Genomic DNA, 16,768 nt, shown 5'->3' on the forward strand with positions numbered 1-16,768 from the left:
AGCAAGGCCTCAAAGCTCTACCTGGCAGTATGCAGATGAATAGGACTCATCTCAGGGCTGCTTGTTTTCTTCTTTTATTCCCACTTTCCATGATGTTTAGCCTCTTCCTTCTCTCTTGATGATGAGCAGGTACCACTCCCCATTACACACCCTTCAGAGGAGAGCAAACACCAGCTGCTGTCAAAGACTCCCTGTATCAGTGATTTCCCTTCTCAAAGCAACCATCGCCACATCCACTTTCCTTTCCCCCACCCCTTGCTCTAGGAGTCACCACTGGGCTGCACTTCCCCTGCTCTTCTACAGGTCTAGGAAAGGTACTCTGAGGGAAGTGCTCTGTGTAGTTTGAAAGTTTGTCTCTCTCACCAACAGACATGAGGTGAGGGAACATGAGGAGAAGGGAGTTGAGGAACCAGAGGGTGAGGAGAAGCAAAGTGGGAGTGTGAACCGTAATCAGAAGGGAGTAGGGAACAGTGGGAAACAGGAGCCAGTGAAGGAGGGAAGCACAATGGGAGGGGACAGAAGCCAGGGGCAGGGGTTGGAAAGGAACAGAAGGAGGGAAGGGCTACATAGGCATAGATATGGGTAGGATAGGATCAGAGAGGGAGGTGAGAACAGGAGCAGAAGAGTCCTATACCTGCTAACAGACTAATTGGTCTGTTATCCTACATGTAGATCAAGCACCCACCCCTCCTGAACCTGGAACTGAACCTAGGAATCCTGAGTCCCTACAGTCCTCTGCTGTCAGGAGATTAATTAATTAATTAATTTATGTCATGTTTATTACAGAAGCACCTAGGGACCAGTCAAGAAAGTGGCCCCATTGTATTGGGCACTGAACGAACACAGAGTTTATAATCTAAATAGACAACACAAACACAGTATAAAGGAAGGGGGTGTAACGTATGATTGGTGAGAACAATGTCACAGCAGCAAAAGGCATGTTAGTTCCACAAATTTAATTTGTTTTGTTTTGGTGTTGGTAGAATTAGGCATGGATTAGCTAACTAGAAATACAGGAGAAGGATGGGGGTGGGGAGACAGAACAAGTGAGAAGGGGAAAGGGAGGAATTAGGAGGGTAAGAAGGGCATCTGTAGAGTGAAGCTGATGTGAAAAGATTGTGAAGGAGGGAACTGAAGCAAATAGCCAATCAGCACAGAGGAGAGAATGCCCATTCAAAACTTTAGAAAATGTTCTAATGACATCATCAGTGTCCAGGGGTCGCTGCTCCTGCTGGCTTGAGGGTCTGGCTGACTCTGCTAGGCGGTGTCCCCCTTTCAGGAGTTTCTCTAAACAACAATTCATCTTTCACAGAAATTCTGCCCTCGCCCTCTTCAGGAAGGGCTTGCTTTAAATAAACATTTTTCTGAACAGCAACAGACTCTTTTTTGGCCTTCCTTATAAAACAGGGGACAGTAACAAATAGTTATGATAAATACAAAGGATTAAGTTGGAAGGATTTGAAAGAGTAAATATCACTTCAATAAAAAGAACAGGAGTACTTGTGGCACCTTAGAGACTAACAAATTTATTAGAGCATAAGCTTTCGTGGACTACAGCCCACTTCTTCGGATGCATCTCAATTTTGTGAGACTCTGCCAACCTCAGAAATATTAAAGAGTAAGTAAACAGGAGCTAAGATTACTTACCAGTTGGAAGACAAGGAGATACAGCACAGCAGAACACAGCTATAAAATGGCTGATTAAGAGAAGCAATTGCTTGTATCATTCTGCACATATATTAAGGAGCAGCAGCTCCTCAAAAGGTGTTCTAGGGAAAAGGCCCTAGAAAAATGCAACCCTGGGGAGTTTTAGTAAGATCAAGGCATTCACAGAGGAATCAGCATTTGTGTGTAACAGCCTATATGGCCCTACCTGGTAACCTGACCCAAAACCCACTGTAGGCAAAGGAAAGACTCTTACAGACAAGTGGGACTAAATGGTAGACTAAATCACCACACGAGGGTACTGCCATTCCTCCAAAAAATTAGAGAGTTGGAAAAAATGGGAATGTTTTAAGTGTAATTTAAACAAGGTTTGTGGTGTGACAGAACATGTTTGTTTCTTGACAGCAGGGAAAGATCTCAGGTGGTCATCCTTCAGCACCGCTCTTGCAGCCTGAAATTTCCAAAGCTGGGCTGTCTGTGGGGATAATTATCCCCTCAATATGCCTGGGGCAGCAGCCCCCTCCCCTGCCTGAGTAGCCCTGTGTCTACTGGTGTCACAAGGGGCTTGCTCCTGCCTTTGTACCATGTCAACATGTGAAGGTGAGGGGCAGATCAGGATGAAATCTGCAGCAAGCATCTTCCGACCTTCCCTCCCCTGACCACTCCCTGGACGCTGAGCCTGTTTGTTTCAAGAAAATGAATTTGAAAAAAGTGTGTCAGAAGCTCCCAGCCCTGCTATTGGCTTTGTCAGATACACTTCTGCATTCCTATTGGCTGAGCAAAAAATAGCCAGCCCAGGGAGAGGAGAAGAGTGAGCCACTTTGCTCCGGGCTGGTGAGGGGAGTGGGGGAGAGGACAGAGCAAGCGGTGTTGCTCCCAGCTAGGGTATGAAATTCGCGGAGGTTGGGGGGACTTCAGCCCTCCCCTCCCCTCGCTACATGGCACCCTTGCACCTGTTCCTAACCATCAGGTCACAGCTCTTAACCCACTTGACCTGAGCAGAGGAGGCTGCTGATTACATGACTTTGCAAGGTTCCACCTGCACCAGGTCTCCCCGCTCGTGGGCCACAAGGAGTATGTCATCAGCATACACCAGCAGAACCATCTGTGAGTCCAGCTCACTGAGATGAGGAAAGTCCTCGACCAGCTAGAGGTTGCTGAGGATGGTCTGCCCCTGGACAATGTAGGTCTGGTCGGGGTTGATCACGTCCGCCAGCTCGGACTTCAGCTGCAGCGAGATGGCCTTTGCTATGACCTTATATTCCATGTTGAGCAGGAAAGCTGGGTGCCAATTCCTCAGATCGTGGAGGTCCCCATTCTTCTGCAGCAGAGTGACCAGGCTCTCCTGCATGACAGGGGGAGCACCTTGCTCCCCAAGGACTTGGCCCAGGTGATGGCAAGGTCCAGGCCAAGGACATCTCAAAACATTCAGTAGAACTCCATGGTCATCCTGTCGATGGCTGGAGATTGGTTGGCCGGCATCAGAGGGAGGGTTTCCGAGCACTTGGCCAGAGTGAAAGGAAGCTCCAGCTGATCCCCGTTGCCCAGTCTGACCAGAGGGAGTTCATCCAACAGGATCCTACATGTGTGAGCGTCGGTTGGATCCAGGAAAAAGACATTAGCGTAGAAAGCCCTTGCCCTTTCCTGCATCTCCACCAGATCTATAAGATCCTCCAGGAGGCAGGTGACGTGCTTTTTGGCACCCCTCTTCCTCTCCAGGCATAGGTGAAGCAGGGGCTGCAATCCATCTCCATAAGGAGCTAGAAACATGACCAAACAAAAGTGCCTTGGGCCCAATGGTTGTCGAGGACCTGGAGTTTGTCCTGCTTTTCCTGACACTCCCTGCAGAGGGATGGATTCCTGGAGCAAACAGCCAGGCACCGATCCAGCTCTATAACCTCCCACTCCGACTGTTCTATTATCATATCTCTTCCAATTGGCCACCTGGGTGTAGACGTGGAGAAGGAGCCTGACGTGCACCTTCCCCGTGTCCCAACACCTCCACACTGAGAGAAAGGCATGCCCATGCCCCCTCCAGCCAGAACTCCCAGAAGGATGCTACAAAGCCCACTCCTCCAGCAGGCTCTTCTTAAAATGCCAGTAGGCGGGCCCTGGCCCCTCAGGTGTTAACACAACCATCACAGTCACCATATGGTGATCTCAGAAGTGGGCTGTCCATATGCTGGAGGAGTGGGCCTGCAAGATGGTAAAACAGAAGATGTAGATGCGGTCCAAGCAGGAGTGCCATGACTGAGACTCCTCCACCCAGGCATAGGTGATGGTAGTGGAATCATCCAGGTGGTCATGCCAGACTTCTACCAGGAAAGGATGGTCGATGATCCTGAAGATGTCTGTGGAAGCCTAGCAAGTCTGTCTGCCAGTAGGGCCACACGAGTCAAGGGCAGTGTTAAAGTCCCCACCCAGGACTAGGCACTTGCGAGGATCCTTAACTCCCGCAATCAGACCTACACCATCGCATCTCTCATCATCAGGGGCAACAGGGTGAGTCTCCACAGGTACCAGGTACTATCCTACCTTCTCACAGGTGGTGGATACTCTGATCTGTGACCAGCTCAGGTGGTGTCATGTTCCAGGGGAAAGCCTACCTTGGGATCCTTTTGAGCATCCCCGCCCCAGCAACCCTGCTCCCCATTGAAGGGGCCCTTCTGCAAGCGCTCGCCTGCACGAAGCCACCACACCTCGGATATTGGGAGGCAGGCTCAGTGAACACCTCTCTGGTCCCTGGACTCCAGGCACCAGCAGTGAAACTCCAGGCGTGGCCCTCCAGGAACCTGGCGCAGACCTGTAGAGAGAGACACCCTCCCAGCAGGAGCATCGAGACTGGCCCCTTATGTCTCCAATGCTTCGGCACCACTCACAAGCCCACTTGTGCGAACGGAATCACCAGTCACCAGCACACTGGCACCGATCTCAGTCATACAGATCCCTGTGGTCAAAGAGATCCTCTTGTCAGCAGGCCCAGTCTAGCTCCCGATCCTGGTACCAGTCAAGCAGTATGAGGTGTTGATCGCCGGGTTACCAATGCTAATCCGCTGATCACTGAGGTCCTGTGACAAGGACTCGTCCCGTTTGGACAAGTCCACACTGGGATGCAGCAGTCAGCACCGCATGGGGAAGGACTGCAGGTCCTCCCAATCTTGGTTGCCAGACAGTGACCACTCCGCCTCTGATGCTGGCACCAAGTGGGGATCCTTGGCACCGGGACAAGTTCTGACTCTGGCGGTACCACCCACATCTTTGGCACTGCAATTGCTCCTATGGCCACAGGGACAGTGGCCGATGTTTTGGTACCCCTGGAACTCCTGGGGGTTTACCCAGTCTCTTCAGGTCACCCGATCGGTATCAGGGGCCTCGGAGAGTCCATTGGCCTCAGCATCCCGTCTTCCCCTTCAGATGCAGGCCCCAGAGGAGAGGACTCCCCCCCCCCCCAGGCTCATTAGGTCCTGGAGAAACAGCCCACCACCCCTCCGGGGGACAGAGCAGATCCCACAGCACCGGCCTCCTCCTCGTCATCACCGGACCATTCCCCCAGCAATACTTACCTTGTTGCAATGGTGGACCAATTGGGAGGTCTGAAGGGAGTTCCTCTCTCTGATGCCTTCCTCCTGTCATGGTCAGGGAGCCTGATGTGCGCATTCCCTCTGATCCCCCTCATTGGCAGTGTCCTGGTAAAGATCAAGAGGGACAAGGTACAGGCTATCATGATTGCCCCAGCGTGGCCACACTGGCACTGATTCTGCATGCTCATGAATCTGGCAACGGGCCGTCCCTGGCCCCTTCCCAAACAACCGGACCTGCTGTCACAAGATCATGGTCGGCTGCTGCAGCCCAACATCGCATCTCTCCACCTCTTGGCGTGGATGCTCCATGGCTGAACCCAGAGGAATGCACCTGCTTGGAGGAGGTCCAGCAAGTCCTCCTGGGAAGTAGGAAGCCCTCAACCAGACTGACTTACCTTGCTAAGTGGACGAGATTTCCCCACTGGGTGTCTCAGCATGGCATATCTCCCTCGCATTCTTTGGTGCAGTCCATCTTAGACTGCCTGCTGCATCTCAGAAACCAGGGTCTGGCACACTCTTCCATAAGAGTGCATCTCGCGGCCAATTGGCTGTTATCTAAGGCTGTAGAGCAGACTTATTTTATCTCTCTCTCTAAGTGGTCTCGGTGCCACTAGATGGGACAGAACACCACACCCAAGAGGTGTGTGGGTTACACAAGCACTCGAAGTAGAAAAGACAGTTACCTTTTTCAGTAACTGGTGTTCTTTGAGATGTGTTACTCATGTCCATTCCATGACCCACCCTCCTTCCTCATTGTCAGAGTTTCCAGCAAGAAAGAACTGAGGGTGAAGGGAACCGGTGGCACCCCTTATACCACGCCATGCGGGTGCAACTCCAGGAGGCACCAGAGCTGGTCCGTATGGATACTGCTGAGGGAAAAGCTTCCAGCACCGGTGCATGTGGCGAGCACACACACCTAATATGGAATGGACATGAGCAACACACCTAGAAGAACACCAGTTATGGAAAAAGGTAACTGTCTTTTTTGTTCTCAGTGCAGGGTTTGAATAGCATGTGGGAAATAAGGTCTGAGGCCAGAATGAGGAGGATGAAAAGAATATTCAGTGGCTGCTCATTCAGAGAGCATCATCCATCCTGTGCACTGAATGAGACAGAGGGAAAATAAGAATATAATCACTGCCTCACTGGTTCACACCGATGTCCATCTTTTCCAGAATCCTTTGTCAACAGTGGCCTGTACCAGAGTTTCAGGAGGAGTGTACAGAACAGGGCAATTATGGAGTGATCCATCCTGGCTTCCACTCCTGGCTTCCGCTAGTCAGAGGTTTAGGGTCACCCTGAGCAGGGGCTTGTGTCCCTGACCATCTTGGCTAAGAGCAATTGATGGACCTATCCACCATGAATTCAGCCAGTCCTTTTGTGAATTCAGTTATAATTTTTGCCATCACATCATCCCATGACAATGAGCTCCATAGGTTAGTTGTATATTGTGTGAAAAAGTACTTCCTCTGGTTTGTATTAAACCTGCTGCCTGTTAACTTTATTGGGTGGGTTTTTGTATTGTGTGAAAGGGTACATAACACTCCTCCATTCACTTTTTCCACACCATTCATGATTTTAGAGACCTCTATCATATCCCCTTTAGTCATCTCATCCCTAAAATGAACATCCCAAATCATTTTAGTCTTTCTTCATATCGAAGCCACTCCAGATCCCTAATAATCTTTGTTGTCCTCCTCTGAATCTTTTTCAGTTCCACTATATCCTTTTTGAGATCGGGCGAGCAGAACTGGACACTATTTAAAGTGTGGGCACACCATGGATTTATATAGTAGGATTATGATATTTTCTGTTTTATTTTCTTTACCTTTACTAATAGTTCCTAACACGCCATTTGCCTTTTCGACAGCTGATGCGCATTGAGTGGAAATTTTCAGAGAATTATCTATGCTGGCGCCAAGATCTCTTTCTTGGTGGTAACAGCTAATTTAGAAGCCATCATTATATATGTATAGCTGAGATTATTTTTTCCAATGTGCATTACTTTGTGTTTGTCAATGCTGAATTTCATCTGTCATTTTGTTGCCCAGTCACTCAGTTTTGTAAGATCCCGCTGTAACTCCTGGCAGTGTCCTTTGGACTTAACTATCTTCAATAATTTTGTATGGTCTGGAAATTTTGCCACTTCACTGTTCATCCCCTTTTCCAGATTATTAATGAATATGTTGAACAGCACACCTCTCAGTACAGATCCTTGAGGAACCCTGCTGTTAACCTGTCTCCATTGTGAAAAAAACTGATAGTTTATTCCTACTCTTGTTTCCCATCTTTCAACCAGTTACTGGTCTACGAAAGAACCTTCCCTCTTAGCCCAGGGCTAGTTAGTTTCCTTAAGAGCATTTGGTGTGGGACCTTGTCAAAGGCTTTCTGAAAATCCAAATACATTATATCGACTGGATCCCCCTTATCCACATGCTTGTTGACTCCCTCAGAGAATTCTAATACATTAGTGAGGGCTGACTTCTGTTTACAAAAGCCAATTGACTCTTCCCCAGAAAATCATGTTTATCTATGTGTCTGATAATTCTGTTTTTTACAATAGTTCCTTTCAAATTGGCCTATAATTGCCAGGGTTGCCTCTAGAGCCCTTTTTGAAAAATTAGTGTTACATTAGCTGCCTGACAGAATAATCCTTGGGTGATAGAAAGCAGATGTAGCCAATTCCATACCATCTTCCTGCCTCCATGTAGGGGGTGTGGAGAAGCATGGAGGTCTATGTCTGGGGCAGAGTGCATGGTGCTCCACCTATCCTAGGCCAGCAAAGCATCTGGGCTAACCTAGGCCTGTGGGGAGGGGGCGTGAGGATCCCCTGCAGCAATGAGAGCTGAGATCAAGCTGCTTCCATGGAGAGGTTCTGTGAACTGGATTTTGCAGCCCCTGCTCCCTGTGAGCACTGAATAGCCCCACAGCGATCAATGGGACAGTCTGTGTCAGTAAGTGCTCACCGCCCTGAGCAAGGGCTGCCCAATCCAGCCCTTTATGTGCAGAAAGGACATTGCTGTCCCTGCCCAGAGCTCACAGGGTGAGTGGGGTGTGGGGGGAGCAGGCCAGGCTACAGACTGCACCAGCACTTCTCCTCCCCTCCCCCAAGTGAGACACACCAGCTGGCAGTGAGCTCAGCAGGCAGGGGAGTGATATTGGCCCAGATCTTGTGGGCTCTGGCAGGCAGCTGGGCAAGACCCTAGTGGTGGGCAGCACAGTGACAGGGACTGTGGGCTCAGGCATCATGTCTGCAGAGAGAATTAGCATGTGTTTTTCTCTCCTTATTTTCCCCACAGGTTCACCCATGTTGATTTAACTACAGGAATGCGGGCAGAGCTGAATGCTGTGAAAAAGATAAAACCTAATCTGGACATAGAATTATAGACAAGGTATTGAGCGGGAGCCACTGCACTGAGACAGCGCTGGCCTGGCTGCCCTGCCACTGGCTGGGTCAGCAGCCAGGGACAGTTGAGAACCTGGCCCTCCTAAGAGGGATCCCACCATTCCCAGAGACTCCATCATCCTGGGATCCAATGTGGAATTATGATTCTGTTCCAATCACTCAGTCACTCTTTGTTGTATGTTTCTTCCCCCCGCCCCTCCAGTTTTACACAATCCCACAGCTATTAAGACAGCTTTCTGTGTCCATCTCCAACATTTGTTTATGCCAGATGTACATTTCTGTATCAGTTTTGCTGGAGTCCAATAAAGATCATGAATCAAGAACTGATGCTGCACGTCAGAATTTGTATTTCTTGCCATAGTTTGTGCTGTTCTTGTGCACAAGAATTCTCCCATTCTCCAAGGCTGGGGGAGTCCTCAGGGATGCTTCCCAGACCACTTTCTCAGGGTCCCAGTTTCTTATTCATTGTGGTCAAGAAGCTTGCACAGGCAAAATGACAGTTTGGGCAGCTAAAAGAGGGTTTGTTTACCCTTCTCTGGGTGCTCATGGCTTTATCAGAAAGGTGCTGTAGGTGGCCATGAAGATTCATTTGGGAGTGGAAAATAAAGAAGCAGGACAGGGAGATGATTAATGGCCAATCACCCAGTTGCAAGTGCCCAGACAGATGCTGCTGACTGTTCTAATTATGCCCGGTGCACGACTAATTTAGCAGGCACAAGTGAAGACATTTACCTCATAGCCACTCACTTGCTCTCACAGCTACAAAAGAGCCACGGACCCTATTACACACTGATTAAAATATCCCCAAACACACACTTTGGGTCTGAGTGAAACACATAGAGCTGAGGTGCGCTTGGCCTGGGCAGGAGCAGGACTAGGCTTTCCTTAGCTCTGCGCTAAACAGTTAGAAGAAAATACACACTTTAAAAGCAGGTCATGTTGGAGAGGAGAGGGCTGGGGATAGTGGGGGACTGTAGCCCGAGAGCCACTTGACTAAATGAGTCCAAGTTTCAACCACCAACTCCACCCTAGCAATGTTCAGACCAATCTGCTACTGCACATGGATTTTAAAATGTTTGGAAAAATCAGCTGTAAACTGCAACACAGCCTTAGCTATGGGGCAGCTCTTTTCCCTCCATAACTGAAAAGGGGCTCTGGGAGAATCCTAAACTACTTTACAAAGGGTGACTATAGGTGAAGAGCCATTACACGCTCAGTGGGCACTTGTACAGCATTCCCACACCATGCGATCATGTGAGCGGAAATTTGGGAAGTCTTGAAAATAATCCTGGGGAGTGAGGAAATTGCAGGGACAGTCCAAGAACTATTGGAGAAGTTATTGGCCATGAAATCTGAGCATTCTATCCATGCAGAGACCGAATTTGATATGCCATGTCTGCCTCCAGGTGGTGCTTGGTGACTGATAATGCCTAGCTGAGGAGTAACTAGCAATGAGAGTGCCAAGAAGGTGTCACCCACCTACTTCCTAATGCTCCTTGTCTCTTCTTGTTCTCTGGGGGTTACCAAGTATGTTTGTCTTCTGATTAAAAAATGTTTCTTCACTCTGAGGAGCCATATACTGGATTTTTTAGTGTATGAATTCATAGCAATTGAAGCAGGCCATGCAGTAGTTTATCCTGCTAATCCTGGATTGGCTTATATGGTAATTCCTCTGTTACGAGACAAGGATGGAGCCGGTACAAATTCTGCTCTCAGTTACATTTGTGTAACGCCTCTGACTCATAGAAGTTACGCCTGGACGAGACCTATGATCTTCCTGCCAGCCCAGGGTTGTTCCTGCAAAAGCCAAAAGGACTGCACAGGGGGTAACTCAAGGTGGAATTTGACCCTAACACACTCTGGGTGATTCTCCCCTGCACAGCCCAATGTCCACACAGCTGCGTCTGAGCAAAGCTGGTATTAAGAGGATATTAAACCTTAATAGGGAATTTCACTCACTCTGTAGGCCTAATACTTCTGCCATTGGAGTCAACTGCACAACCCATTGACTGCAGAGGGGCAGGAATGGGCTGTAACAGGGTGGTGCAAACCTCAAACTGGCTTAACAAACTGTTATGGGCTTATTTAGCCTTGCCTTGCTACACCTGCAGAAGGGGTGAGGCTTGGAGGGAAGGGTTAAAAAGGGATTGCCCAGCTGAGGTAAGAACTGGCTGGGAGGGAGCCTAGACCTCTTGCTCTCAGAGTGAGAGAAGCCTGCCTGGGGCCCAGGACCTGACTCGAGACAGCTGCCTGCTAGAGCCTCCTTGAGGGGCTAGTGTTTGTTCGTTACCAGTGACTTTCCTGTGGGTGCTGAGCAGGCTGCAGGTGCCCCTCTCCATGGGTGTAACAGCCAAACACAGAGCTGACTAGGGACCCAACAGTGCTCTGTAGCAACAACTCGAGCAACCGGGTCACCCAGGCTTTGTGGGTCTGATCCAAAGCCCACCAAAGTCAAAGGGAGTCTTTCCATTGATGTTAATGGAAGTTGGATTCACTCATATGTGACAAAGGTACCTCAGGAGTAACCTTCACATCACACCTGCATCAGTCTCTTCTTAGGATGTGACTGGGCTGGTTCGGCGCTTACTTTGGTGTTTTCCTCAGACTCTAAAGCAGAAGCCAGGGTGAGTTGGGTGTGATGGTCTCGTTCTCGGTCTGTGTTAGAACATTCCCATCCTCAGAGTGTCCCATGTTCTATGCAGTCAGGTTCCTCTTCCAAACTGTAGCCACAGAGCATCTGGCAACACCAGAAGATGGGAGACCCTAGCTGCATTTTGTAATGGTTACAGAGTAGGGTGACCAGACACCAAATGTGAAAAATCAGGACGGGCGGGGGGGGGTAATAGGAGCCTATATAAGAAAAAGACCCAAAAATTGGGACTGTCCTTATAAAATCGGGACATCTGGTCACCCTATTACAGAGTGCGCCCTGCTCCATGGCTGCCCCTCTCCCCGCGCACCCTGCTGTGATGTGTCCCTTTTTGTGCACCCCCCCCCCCATGGCCTTTTTTTTGTAAATGATTGTTGCCTGGCATGTGGTCGTGACACTAGGAACATCTTTGCCTTTGTGTGATATGGCAGGTCAACCCGGGATCCTGTTTCATTGCAGGCAGCATGTTACAATCACTGAGTGGTGCAGACAGGAGGTGTGGAGAGAGCAAAGAGTGGCCAAAGCAGCTGAATGGATTAACGGGTGAAGTGGGGCCCCTCAAATCCCAGCCAGTTCTCGTCAGGAGGGGAGTGACATTTTCACAGGACACAATATGAATACTGCACTGGTGCAGATCTAGGGGTTTTCTACTGCATGTGCCATGGTAGTCAAAGCTTTTGCAGAGAGAGACATTTCCCCTGCCTACTTCTTCAGCATTTGCCTTAGGAGCTGCTTTGGCTGGTTCTTGCTTGAAGCCACGAGGTCCCTCTCAGCCTTGGTCTACTCTCGTGTTCCCCATGTAGCAGTAACAGGGCCCTCAGTTCAGGGATTATAACATCTCTTCCCGCTGCAACCAAGGCAGGGAATGAACAGAGGGGAGTGCAGGGTGTTTGCAGGGCCCACATCTTTGGCTCTTTCTGTTCCCCAAAGGGGCTTCTGTCTGCACTTGGGCATTTCTGATGTGAAACCCGCTGGAGAATCAGGATGGCACCATTTAGGGGTTTCAGAGTAGCAGCCGTGTTAGTCTGTATCCGCAAAAAGAAGAACAGGAGTACTTGTGGCACCTTAGAGACTAACAAATTTATTAGAGCATAAGCTTTCGTGGACTACAGCCCACTTCTTCGGATGCATATAGAATGGAACATATATTGAGGAGATACCAGTATATATACACACATACAGCTCTCTAACACCACATTCTACAGGCCATTATCCTCTGATCCCACTGAGGATTACCTAAAGAAACTACACCATCTGCTAAAAAAACTCCCTGACAAAGCACAGGAACAAATCTGTACAGACACATGCCTAGAACCCCGACCAGGGGTATTCTATTTGCTACCCAAGATCCATAAACTGGATATCCTGGACGCCCCATCATCTCAGGCATTGGCACCCTAACATCAGGCTTGTCTGGTTATGTAGACTCTCTCCTCAGACCCTATGCTACCAGCACTCCCAGCTGTCTTCGAGACACCACTGACTTCCTGAGGAAACTATAATCCATCGGTGATCTTCCAGAAAACACCATCTTGGCCACTATGGACGTAGAAGCCCTCTACACCAATATTCCACACAAAGATGGACTACAAGCTATCAGGAACAGTATCCCTGATAATGTCACAGCTAACCTGGTGGCTGAACTTTGTGATTTTGTCTTCACCCACAACTATTTCACATTTGGGGACAATATATACCTTCAAGTCAGCAGCACTGCTATGGGTACCCGCATGGCCCCACAATATGCCAACATTTTTATGGCTGACTTAGAACAACGCTTCCTTAGCTCTCGTCCCCTAACGCCCCTACTCTACTTGCGCTACATTGATGACATCTTCATCATATGGACCCATGGAAAAGAAGCCCTTGAGGAATTTCACCATGATTTCAATAATTTCCATCCCACCATCAACCTCAGCCTAGATCAATCCACACAAGCGGTCCATTTCCTGGACACTACTGTGCTAATAAGCGATGGTCACATAAATACCACCCTATACCGGAAACCTACTGACCGCTACACTTACCTACATGCCTCCAGCTTCCATCCAGGACACACCACACAATCCATTGTCTACAGCCAAGCTCTAAGATATAACTGCATTTGCTCCAATCCCTCGGATAGAGACAAGCACCTACAAGATCTCTATCAAGCATTCTTAAAACTACAATACCCACCTGCTGAAGTGAAAAAACAGATTGACAGAGCCAGACGAGTACCCAGAAGTCACCTCCTACAAGACAGGCCCAACAAAGAAAATAACAGAACACCACTAGCTGTCACCTTCAGCCCCCAACTAAAACCTCTCCAGCGCATCATCAGAGATCTACAACCTATCCTGAAAGATGATCCTTTACTCTCACAGATCTTGGGAGACAGACCTGTCCTCGCTTACAGACAACCCCCCAACCTAAAGCAAATACTCACCAGCAACCACACATCACTGAACAAAACCACTAACCCAAGAACCTATCCTTGTAACAAACCCCGATGCCAACTCTGTCCACATATCTATTCAAGTGACATCATCACAGGACCTAATCACATCAGCCATACCATCAGGGGCTCGTTCACCTGCACATCTACCAATGTGATATATGCCATCATGTGCCAGCAATGCCCCTCTGCCATGTACATTGGCCAAACAGGACAGTCTCTACGCAAAAGAATTAATGGACACAAATCTGACATCAGGAATCATAATACTCAAAAACCAGTGGGAGAACACTTTAACCTGTCTGGTCATTCAGTGACAGACCTGCGGGTGGCTATATTACAACAGAAAAACTTCAAAAACAGACTCCAACGAGAGACTGCTGAGCTAGAATTGATATGCAAACTAGACACAATCAACTCCGGTTTGAATAAGGACTGGGAATGGCTGAGCCATTACAAACATTGATTCTATCTCCCCTTGTAAGTATGCTGTCTGTACTGGGCTATCTTGATTATCACTTCAAAAGTTTTTTTTCTCTTAATTAATTGGCCTCTCAGAGTTGGTAGGACAACTCCCACCTGTTTATGCTCTCTGTATGTGTGTGTATATATATCTCCTCAATATATGTTCCATTCTATATGCATCCGAAGAAGTGGGCTGTAGTCCATGAAAGCTTATGCTCTAATAAATTTGTTCGTCTCTAAGGTGCCACAAGTACTCCTGTTCTTCTTTTTACAATTTAGGGGGTTATCTCTATGAGAGAGTGCTATGAAGTTAATTTAAACTAGATTTCAGAGAGGCTGGAATGCAGGATGATGGGTAAGTCTGATGATGAAAGGCTGGACTGGGACTTGAGACTATTGGGTTCAGTTCCCTCCTCTACCAGTGCGACGTTGGTCAAGTCACTTAGGCTGAGGTCCATGAAGATATTTAGGATCCAAATTTCCATGGTAATCAATGGATCTGGGCATTAGTCCATTTGTGCTTCAGTTCCCCATTTCTAAAAGGAGGTTCCTACTGCCCTACCTCCCAGCGGTGTTGGATGAGAAACCAATAAAAAATATTGTGAGTTGCTCAGATACTAGGTGGACCTGCCGACATTTGCAAGCAGAGAACCAATAGGTTCTATTATAGATATGTGCTTAAATATGTATCAATTGTCTCTGTCCGACTCACAGCCAGCTGGTGCATCCATTCCATCTGTCTCACCCAGCATTCATTGCACTTCCACTTTCATGCCATCCTGTTATTCTGCCCACACGCTCATTCCACACAAACGCTGTCCTCAGACACAGCTTTCTGCACCGCTGACCCCTGGATACAGACAGAGCCCCTCACTCTGCAACCCCAGCCCCACCGGTTCTACAGGCACCCAGGCCCTCTGCACACACCCTTTCTAGACGTAGGTCCCATCACCCTCCGGGGCAGCTCAGCAGGTGCTTCCACACCAACCCCCAAGCTGCACAAGGGAGGGAAAGCACAGCCACAGGCCCTGCCTTTACAGGCAGAGCCCAAGGCAAAGATGGGGTTCCTATATGTTATGGGGAAGTCTCCACCTGCCCAGTGAGCACACCAGACCCATAGTCTCCCCTTTATGTGGCAAGAAAGTAGTCCCTACACTGCCAGCTCCCTCAGTATCTGGCCTTCCAATTTTAATGCCTGGATCCCCTTTCCAGAAACCCCCCATCTCCCTATTATATCCCCCAGCTGAGGGGTTGGTTCTGCCTGGATCCCCCCAGGTCCCCAGCACCCACATCCCCCCTCTACCTGAACAGCTCCTTCTCTCAGGCAGCAGTTCCCGTCTCCACCCTCTGGAGGATGCTGAACTTTGCCAAAGAAGCCCCTGGAGTCCTCAATCCCCCGCCAAGGTAACTGACAGGGGCCTCACGACCTGCAGCTCCCGCCATGTGCCTCTGACCCCTCAGTCCTCCCATGTGTCTCTGCTGCCCCAGGGGTACCTCTGCCCGGCCCCCTCCATTTACCTGTGACAGCTCATGTGCTTCTACTGCCCCCTCCCCTTCTGTCCTTCAGCCAGGTATCTTTGCAGCCCCTTGCTGGGGGAGGTGTGGAGCAGCACTGCCCCAGGGAGAGGTCAGGGAGCAATTCTGGGTTTGCAGGAGGAGCATCACCTTCATATTGGTGCACATAATAAAATGCATGTGGTGGGGCTGGGGATGAGGAGTTTGGAGTGCGGGAGAAGGCTCAGGGCTGGGGCAGGGTGTTGGGGTGTGGGGGGTGAGGGGTCTGGCTGGGGTGAAGGCTCTGGGGTGCGCTTGGGATGAGGGGCTCGGGTTGCGGGAGGGGGCTCAGGGCTGGGGCAGAGGGTTGGGGTGTGGGCTCTGGGGTGGGGCCAGGGATGAGTGGTTTGGGGTGCAGGCTGCCTTGGGGCTGTGGTGGGGAGAGAGGACTTCCCCCAGCCCTCTCTCATCGCATCAGCTCGGGGCCAGGGGAGAAGTGCTTCTTCCCCACCATGGTAACTCCAGCAGTGCCGGGCCAAGGAAGGGGCTCCTCTCCCCGGCAGCTCCGGTGGGCCTCAGCTGGGCCAAGGGAGGGCCTCCTCTTCCCCGGGCACAGCAAGTCCGGGGCTGGTCTGTGCTGGAGGAGAGGCATCTCTCCCTGCCACAGCCCTGAGCCTCTGCCTGGGGCTTAATAGGCAGCTGCATGGCCATGCAGCTTAGAGGGAACTTAGGTTGCAACCCCCCATCAGAACACCCTGGAGGAAAATAGATAATTTTGTATTCAGTGGTTTGTGCTGAATGAGGCCTGGGGCCATACATTGAGTCAGCAGGACAAAAAGGATCCTGACTAGCTGTCCAGACAGCGAATGGGGAAAAAATGGGATGTGATCAAGTGACGTCAAAGACTGTATCATGGTGCACATGCACGAGGGGGCTGAACTCCTGTCCCATGGGCATCCTTAATTCTGGCATTTCCTATCTTTTAAGTGCTTGAATCAGTAACCTTATGTTCTTGTAACACAGGGATTTAATTTTTGTTTTAATTTAATTTGATATATGTGTGTGTTATT

General features: G+C 49.5%; 1 protein-coding gene across 1 annotated transcript in view; it reads left to right on the top strand.

Annotated features, from left to right (window-relative positions):
- Positions 1-8,954, top strand: part of LOC128836346 (NACHT, LRR and PYD domains-containing protein 3-like) — a 104,689-nt gene extending 95,735 nt beyond the window's left edge. Inside the window, exon 12 of the mRNA XM_054026551.1 lies at positions 8,546-8,954. Coding sequence (XP_053882526.1) covers positions 8,546-8,633 — 88 coding nt within the window. The 3' untranslated portion in view covers positions 8,634-8,954. The remainder of the gene's footprint in view (positions 1-8,545) is intronic.
- The last annotated feature ends 7,814 nt before the right edge of the window (positions 8,955-16,768 follow it).

The sequence above is a fragment of the Malaclemys terrapin genome, chromosome 4 (assembly GCF_027887155.1).
Source record: "Malaclemys terrapin pileata isolate rMalTer1 chromosome 4, rMalTer1.hap1, whole genome shotgun sequence".
Lineage (NCBI taxonomy): Eukaryota > Metazoa > Chordata > Testudines > Emydidae > Malaclemys > Malaclemys terrapin.